This window comes from Melospiza georgiana, chromosome 3 (genome assembly GCF_028018845.1).
Source record: "Melospiza georgiana isolate bMelGeo1 chromosome 3, bMelGeo1.pri, whole genome shotgun sequence".
NCBI classification, from domain to species: Eukaryota; Metazoa; Chordata; class Aves; order Passeriformes; family Passerellidae; genus Melospiza; species Melospiza georgiana.
This window is the reverse complement of record NC_080432.1, coordinates 18128583-18136812: the sequence shown is the minus strand read 5'-3', so window position 1 is coordinate 18136812 and position 8230 is coordinate 18128583. Positions and strand designations below refer to the sequence as shown.

The 8230-nt window shown below is 50.0% G+C and overlaps 1 protein-coding gene across 1 annotated transcript; it reads left to right on the top strand.

Annotated features, from left to right (window-relative positions):
- Nucleotides 1-120: 120 nt before the first annotated feature.
- On the top strand, nucleotides 121-6906 carry LOC131080844 (histone H3.3A). Its single transcript, XM_058019430.1, has 4 exons — nucleotides 121-209; nucleotides 1623-1777; nucleotides 3566-3719; nucleotides 6248-6906. The coding sequence occupies exons 2-4, from the start codon at nucleotides 1650-1652 to the stop codon at nucleotides 6374-6376; spliced, it is 411 nt and encodes a 136-aa protein (XP_057875413.1). The 5' UTR covers nucleotides 121-209; nucleotides 1623-1649; the 3' UTR covers nucleotides 6377-6906.
- The last annotated feature ends 1324 nt before the right edge of the window (nucleotides 6907-8230 follow it).

Sequence of the window (8230 nt, the reverse complement as noted above, 5' to 3'; positions counted from 1 at the left end):
GCGCGGGGCCGGGGCGGGGCCAGAGCGCGGGGGGCGGGGCCGGCGCGCGGGGCCGGCCCTCGCCCGTCAGCCATCTTTCAATTGTGCTCCGAGCCGCCGCCAGCGCCAGGCGCAGCAGCTCCGGCTCCTCCTGCGCCCGCCCGCCTGCCCGCCCTCCATCCCTCCCTCCCTCCCTCCCGCACGGCAGCCGCGCTCGCCCAGCGGACGGGGTAAGTCTGGCGCCGCGCCCGCCGCCCCCCGCGCCCCGACACCCACCGCCGCTGCCCCCCGAGCCTCCCCACAAACTTTTGGGGCGCTCGGGAGGCGGCGGCGCCTCGCGTTCCCCTCGGCCGCGCCGCTTTCCCGGCGCAGCCGGAGCGGCTCCCTCCGCCGGCACCCCCGGCCCCGCTTGGCGCGGTCGTTGCCCCCCTCCGCTCCCCTCGCCCCCGCTCCAGACCCCCACCAGCGGCTTCCCCAGCCCCTCAGCTGCCTCCTGAGCCCGACATCCCCCGGATCGGGGCCGGGAAGCGGTCGCAAAGGGGAGCCGCTCGCCAGCCCAGGGTAACTCTCCTGCCTTCCTTCCCCTGCTCCCCACAGTTGTTGCTCAGCTTCACCATCTTGTCTCTTTTCTCTGGTCACCGACCATATTTTTTTTCCTATTGCATAAAAAACAATAAAAAGGGAAAGAAATTCGCCGAAGGAACGACCCAAACGCGACGCAATTTTTCGGTTTTCGAGTGCAAACTTTTCCGCTGCCTCCCCCTGCATCTGCACCCGCACGGTTTGGAGTTCCTGGCGATATTTTTGGCGTTATTTTTCGCAATTTATTTTTTCCTCCTTTGCAAAAGGACTAGGGCTGCGTTTCGTGATTGTTTCCATTTTGTTCTGGCTCTGGGAGCTGAGTTTGCCTGTGAGAGGCGCTTGGGAGCGAGGCAGCTCTTGGGGAAGCAGTTGCACAGAAAGAGAAAGACGGCACCCGAAAAACAACCCCCCGAAAACAAAGTTTGTTGCTTTCTCGCACTTTATCCGGCCCCTTTCCTTTTCGCACGATAAACGCCGGGCTGCCTGCGGTTGCCGGCGGCTGGGGGAGCGCGGGCGCCGGGCAGCCCGGGGAGGGCCGGCGGGGGCTGCCGCTGCTCCGGCCCCCGCTCCGCAGTTTCGGAGGAGGTTTTCCGGCGGGTGGGAGCGGCGGGTCGGTGCCAGCCCCCCGAGGTTTGCCGGGCTGTATTTGCAAACACTTGGCAGGTGACGGGCGGCCGGCGGGGGGGAGGCGACAGCCGCCTCTCCGCGCCTGCTGCCGTGCGGCTCGCTCGGCTTCAGCCGCCGCCGCTTTGATATTGAATTCGTGGGCAAAAAAAGCTGTATTTTAATATTCCGCGATCGGCAGGCGTTTAATTTCTAATTTAATTTTTTCCTTTTTTGGTGTGGGTGGTTTTTTTTTTTTTTTTTTTTTTTTAACTGCCCGTCGGAGGCGTTCGGCCGCCGCGGGCTCGGCGCTCGGGGCTGGCGGGGCAGGGACGCGTTGCGCGGGACGGGGGCCGCGCTGCCCGCCCGCCCCGGGGGCCGGTGCCGCGGGGGGGGGCTCAGGCCGAGCGGGGCGACCACCTCCGCCCTGCCCCGGCTGCCCACGTTCCTCCTGGCAGGTGTAAGGCAGCGACGTCGGCAGGAGCATGGCCCGTACCAAGCAGACCGCCCGCAAGTCCACCGGTGGCAAGGCGCCCCGCAAGCAGCTCGCCACCAAAGCCGCCCGCAAGAGCGCGCCCTCCACTGGCGGGGTGAAGAAGCCGCACCGCTACAGGTAACGCAGCGCCGCGCACAGGCGGCCGCGGGGCGCGACCGGGCGACCTCCCCCCCCCCCCACCCCAAAAAAAAAAAATCCCTCCTTACCTCCCCCACCCCGCGGGACCGATAGGGCGGGGGGCGCTTCTCCCCGCCTCCTCCGCACTCCGCTCCTCGAGCAGAATAACCAAAAAAAAAAAAAAAAAAAAAAAAAGGATAAAACCGCCAAAAAGAAAACAAGCGCGAGTCCCCGCCAGCCGCAAAAATAGAAATTCCCAGGGCGGCACCGACCCCCGGCGTTTGTCATCAGCTCCTTTCCGGGCGTTCCGGTGCTGGTGACTACAAAATCGACACCCCTCCCCCCCCGCGGCGGACGCGGCTCGGCGGTTCTTTTAAATTTTTATAATTCTGCGCTCGCGGTTATCAGAGGCCGCAGCGGGGCTGCGCCGCCGCCAAGTTTATTGTTACCGGCGCGTTCCGTTCCGCGCTCCGCTCGCGGGGCTGGAGCCGGCGGCGCTGGGCGGGCGCGGGGGCCTGCAGGGCGCGCAGCCGCCGCCAGAGGGAGCAGCGCACCCGCGGATGCGGCGGGGATCCCGCAGCGCCCGTCCCGAATCCCGGCCTTGGGATAGCGGAGCGGAGCCGGTGACAGAGCTGTCGCAGCCCCCCGGTGCTGAGCTTCTCCAGGCCTGGCTCCCGACAGAGCGGCGGCAGTCGTGGTTCAGCTTGCAGGATGGTGTTGGGCTAGGTGTAGGTCTTCCCCATCCATGTTTTCCCCAAGGAACAAGTGGGTTTTGAATTGGGGACTTAATGTAAAAGTCCAAGAGAGGTTTATTAATGTATCGAGGAGTATGAAGAGGATGGAGCCGGGCTCATCTCAGTGGTGCCAAGCAGCAGGACAAGAGGCAATGGGCAGAAGTGCACAGGAAATTCCGCCTGAGCATGAGGAAGAACTTTACTGTGAAGGTGACTGAGCATTGCAACAGATTGCCCAGAGTGGTTGTGGAGTCGTCTTCCTTGGAGATAGCCAAAAGCCATCTGGACACAGTCCTGAGAAACAATCTCTGGGATGATCCTGTTTGAGCAGGGAGGTTGGGCCAGGTGACCCACTGTGATCCCTTCCACCACTCAACCACTCTGATTCTTGCTCTAGGTGTGAGGCAGAATTCATCAATTGGGAGAAAAGTAATAAAGCTGGAGCAGGAAAAGACAAAGCTTCCACAGAAATAAATGTGGTATTGATTTCACAGATGGACATCATGTTTGCAAACATATGTTGCTATTCTGAATTTGTCATTCTGACACCAAAACTAACGTGGGGAAATACCCTGGATAATTTTGACTGTCAGTATAACAGAGAATACACATTTTGTTGGTTCTGTGAATGTTGACAGTGGCGAAGAAGAACCAATTTCCCTTAAAATCAGGGTTCCTGTCAGGCCTCTCGGGGGTACCTTTGGTACAGCTGAACTCATGGCAGCTCTGTGGTTTGCCACATCTGCACTGAGCTGTGCTGCTGTCACTTGGACAGCACATGTTGGCCAACTGTTCCCTTGGTGAAGTCAGGCCTTGGGAGCCTGCCTGGCCTGAGGGATGCCTGCTGAAGACAGTGGGAGATGGCAGAGATTGGTGGTGAGGAGACAGCGACCCTTTGCCAGCAGAACTGATTCTGTGTTGTAAATGCTGGGACTCTCCTAGGGAGAGCAGAAGTGCTTGGTTTAGTCTGGAGGATGTCCCTTATTTTTAAGGCGATGCAGAACATATTTTCAATACTAATTATCTTAATTTCCACTATATTAAATTTTACCAGGCCGGGTACCGTGGCTCTGCGTGAAATCAGGCGCTATCAAAAGTCCACCGAACTTTTGATCCGCAAACTCCCCTTCCAGCGTCTGGTGCGTGAAATTGCTCAGGACTTCAAGACAGATCTGCGCTTCCAGAGCGCTGCCATCGGTGCTTTGCAGGTGAGCTTTGCCCGGGTCCCCGCTCCGGGCTGGGGGGATCCCCCGGAGCCCCCAGGTCCCGGTCGGGATTCCCGGAGCCCCCCCAGGCCGGGATTCCGGAGCCGCCCCCCGGTCGGGATTTCCGGGGCCCCGCCCTGCTCCCCCATTGGCCAGGCTGTTTCCAGGCTTCCTCTAGACTCCCTCTGATTGGTGGGGCTGCCACGGTGGGCGTGGCCCGCGCCACTGGGGAGGGATGCTCACCTCAGCCTTGCCTTATCCTGGGAGTCCCTGTGGGTACCATGGAATAAAACAGCACAGGGCAGCTCAGCAGCTCCTCACAGAGCCTAAAAGTCTGGTTTATAGGTGGTGCTTTGGGTGTTTTTCTTAAATAGCCCCTGAATTTGTTAGAGCAGTGCTTAAGATGCTCAAGGAAAACACATTTCCTCCACCTTTGAGCTCTGCAGTTGGAGAGGGAACATTGTGGAAAGCAGATTCAAGGGTTTCCTAATGGGGGAGGTCTTGGTGTCCTCAAATGCCCTCTAAAGAAAAACAGCCCAATAAGCCACATCTAAACACAGTTAGCATCAAACACATTGTAGGAAAGCAGCTGTTTCCCTAAGCACATTTAAAAATATATTAGTTATGTAATTTATTTAGATTATACAGAGAGAAAAATATTAATTACTCTTTCTGGCCCAAATTTCTGAATCTAAGTCAGGACCCCCCACCAGACTGAGTTCTTACTGTGGGGACATCTCCCTCTTGTGATAAAAGACACTCCTGGTTGAAGATAGCTGTTGAAAGATTGTTCCAGAACATATCTGTAGTTGTAGTCTGTCTGACATGCAGACAAAATGGTCTCTTTCTAGTTAATGACTTCCACTTGATAAGGGGCCAAGACATTTGCCATGAGAGCCCATAAACTTGGCCATATGCTTAGCTTCAAAAGGTGCCTGTGTGTGTTTGCAGAGTTGCTGCTTTTGCTTTTGGTTATTCTGTGTGGTAGTTCTTAAATCCAGAGGTTTATCTGTGTGTCTCTTTATCTAGATCGGCCCATTAAAATGTAGTAGCTGTTACACTTTCAGAAAGCTCCTGGCTTGAATGTTCCTGGTTTTGCATTAAGGAGTTGTTGGAATAGAACCTGGTCACATACAATTCCTAATGGGTTCTGCTTGCATATTTGAAAAAACAAACAAACTCAAAAAATATATGTTTTAAAATTAACCCCTTGGGTACCATGATGTTTGTGCCAGCAAGGATATTTGGTGAATTGTCTTAATTTTAATGTATTAATTTGACAAAACTGCATTAGGAATTCTCATATCCTCCTGCAAATTAAATGTCTTAGTAATACCACAGTCCTCATCTGCTGTAGTTAATATTTGGTTTATTTCAAATTGGATAATCTTATGTTTTTAAACAGGATCTTTGAACCTAATAATTTGATTCCTGGAGTTCCTGGCAATGAAGTGGTTCACACAAGTTCTCTTGTGTGTACTGTAGAAAGAGTGACTTCACCCTTGTTTCTACAATTGAGCCCCATCATTCCCCCCTTCTCAGCCCAGGTGTGGCTGTGTCCAGCACTGGCACACTGAGATGCTTCCTAGGAGATTGACAGGGTTAGAATTCCATGTGTTATTGATAGGGTTAGAATTCCATGTGTTCCAAAAGTGTTTGAACAATGACCAGTGCTGTGCTGGGCTTAGCAGCAGCTAACTTCATGTGAGTCAGGGAAATATTTGGGTCCAGCTGAGCATCTGTCTGGCTCAGGGTCCTGCCTGCAGCTGTGCAGTGACAGGGAGAGCCACTGTGCTCAGCTTTGTCCTTGTGCTGCCCCTGGCTCTCTCAGGTGTGAGCTGAGCTGTCTGTGATGGTGGGGCCAGTGCTGTGTCCGCAGGTGGGCAGGAAGGAAATACAGGAACAGGGAAGTGTCTGATGGCAATTCCCTGACTGATGCCTGGTTTTGATGGCTCAAGGAGCTCCTGAACTAATGGAATTCTCTCATTTCTGATAGTTCTCAGTACATTTTTTTTCTGCTATTATTTGACTTAAGTCACCTCTTCAGTGTCTGTGGAAGGAGCTGTATGCCTGAGCTGTGTGTTGGGAAGGAATACATGTTCTTCTTTTTCCCTGTCTCTTGCCAATTTCACCGGATGCTCAGTGACTCTCTCTCTGGAAGAGGCAACAAACAAGTCCCTCAAACAGTGTAACCCAGCCTTTGAAAAGAGAATTTCCTAAACAAACTAACCTGCTGATAATGTAACCCCTTCCTGTCTCGTGAGAGTCCCATGGGAGTATCAGTTCTGCTGTGCTCTGGAGGATGTCCTTACCAAACAGCAGCAGTACACTACTTTAGACACAGAATATTATCAGAAAGTGGAGGTTTTTCATTTCTGAACATCTAAAACTTTTGATATTTATGAGTAATAAAGATTAAAACCTCAATTTAATGCCACGTCACACTGTACTTTTAATCCTGAACTACGAATCTTTCTTTTCCCTGATGCTCAGAGATTGAAAATATCCTTACCTCTTTTCTTCCACACTAGGAGGCAAGTGAAGCCTACTTGGTTGGGCTGTTTGAAGACACCAACCTGTGTGCTATCCATGCCAAACGTGTCACAATCATGCCAAAAGATATCCAGCTAGCACGCCGCATACGTGGGGAGCGTGCCTAAAGCCTCGCCACCATGGGTCTGTCATCCTCCAAGCAAAATCTTCTTCCTGTTATTGGTAGTAATGAACGTTAGATATTTTTTCCATGGGGTTAAAAGGTACCTTAAGTATATGGTTGCAAGTGGAAAAATAGGGGACAGAATTGGGTATTGGCAAGTTTTCTTTCCATTTTCATTTGTGTGTGGATTTTTAATATAAACAAGGGGGACGTAAAAATAAACAATGCGGTCAAAAAAAAAAAATAAAAAATGTGAATCGTTGAAACTTGTTCACCAAAACAACTTTATAAAAAAAAATTATAAATAAACATGTCAAATTTTTCTGGACAATGCCAGCATTTGGATTTTTTTAAACAAGTAAATTTCTTATCAATGGCAACTAAATGGTGTTTGTAGCATTTTTATCATACAGTAGATTCCATCCATTCACTATACTTTTCTAACTGAGTTGTCCTACATGCAAGTACATGTTTTTAATGTTGTCTGTCTTCTGTGCTGTTCCTGTAAGTTTGCTATTAAAATACATTAAATGATGCCTGGTTTTAGTCTTGATTTTTAAATATTACACATGGGTTATATTGATTCAAAAGTGATCAGCCTTTCCTCTCCTTTTGCTCTTCAATGTATGGCCTAATTCCTTGGGGCAGATCTAGGAAGCACTGGGGGTGCTGCCTTGGCTGAAGTGGTGTATATGTGAGGTTCTTTTAAGAGTGTAAAATTTATCTGCTCCACATAAAAATGAGTTTTGTGAATGTAGTACCAGGTAGAGTCTGGAACTGAGCTGAGCTCTCTAACCTGCAGTGCTAAGAAGCAGCAATTTGTTATTTAGATTCCTTTCTTACTTGATTTTGTGCTGAATTTAGAAGCATTTCTGATTTTTATGGTTTTTTAGTATGGTGTAAGTGGCGGAATGTAGCAATTTGGGTTTTTCTGTTTGGTGGTTTTATTTTTCTTGGGTGTTTTTTGTTTTGGGTTTTTTTACCCTTTTTCACTCCATTGGTTTCTTGGTTTGTAGGTGTTCCCTTTTTGCTTGACTACCTTTTTGTTTCCATCACACCCTCTAGCATTTTTGAGAGCTTTGTCCACATGTGATTAGTTTCAGCTTGTACACTCCAATCTAAAAGACACTTTTCTACCATTTTTGTTACAATTCTTCACAGAAGCAGTACTTGGACAGGATCACACATTTCAAACCAACTGTGTTTTTATATTCTCCCACAATTGCTGATGGAAGTTCACATGAAGAAATTTACTGCTGAAATCCTGTCCTGTGGAAACCTGGTTTTAATTTTTCCCCTTGAAATTTGTTTAAGGGTTCTGGCAGACCTGTCTGGAAACGAGTTATGTGCTGGAGTTCTTGATAGCTCTTGCAGATAATGAAATGAGCTCCACAGAAAAAAAAACGTGGGTGGTGAACAGATTTCACCTCCATGCTAAGGCTCCTGCAGAGCTTATTTGCTGCTAACTTCTTTTGAGAGGTTTTGAGTGAGCTCTAAACACAAGTGAATTTGTCTGAAGATTTCCAAAGAGGATTAATAGAGTTATATTATCTGCTTTGGTATCTTGAACAGAGAGCCAAAAATTACAGAATAAATCACATTATTCATAACTTGCTCGGCTTTGGTAATGAATGCTGTCTGCTGGGGTTGTGCAAAGTAAAGTCTATTTAAATGGAGTAGCTTGTCACAGGCAAGACTAATGCTAGACAAAAAGTGATCACATCCTTTTGATGCCAAGCAGTTCATAGCTATCAACTAAAAATTAAGGAAGTCTTGTCTTGGAGCACCCAGAACAACAGAAATATAAAAGGTGAGCGACTGAGATGGAACTGATTTAAGATGTCACTTCTGTCTACTT

Coding starts and splice junctions, on each gene's coding strand:
- LOC131080844 (XM_058019430.1), top strand. CDS start 1,650: ATGGCCCGTACCAAGCAGACCGCCCGCAAGTCCACCGGTGGCAAGGCG. Junction 1,778..3,565: donor AAGAAGCCGCACCGCTACAG/GTAACGCAGCGC, acceptor AAATTTTACCAG/GCCGGGTACCGTGGCTCTGC. Junction 3,720..6,247: donor CTGCCATCGGTGCTTTGCAG/GTGAGCTTTGCC, acceptor CTTCCACACTAG/GAGGCAAGTGAAGCCTACTT.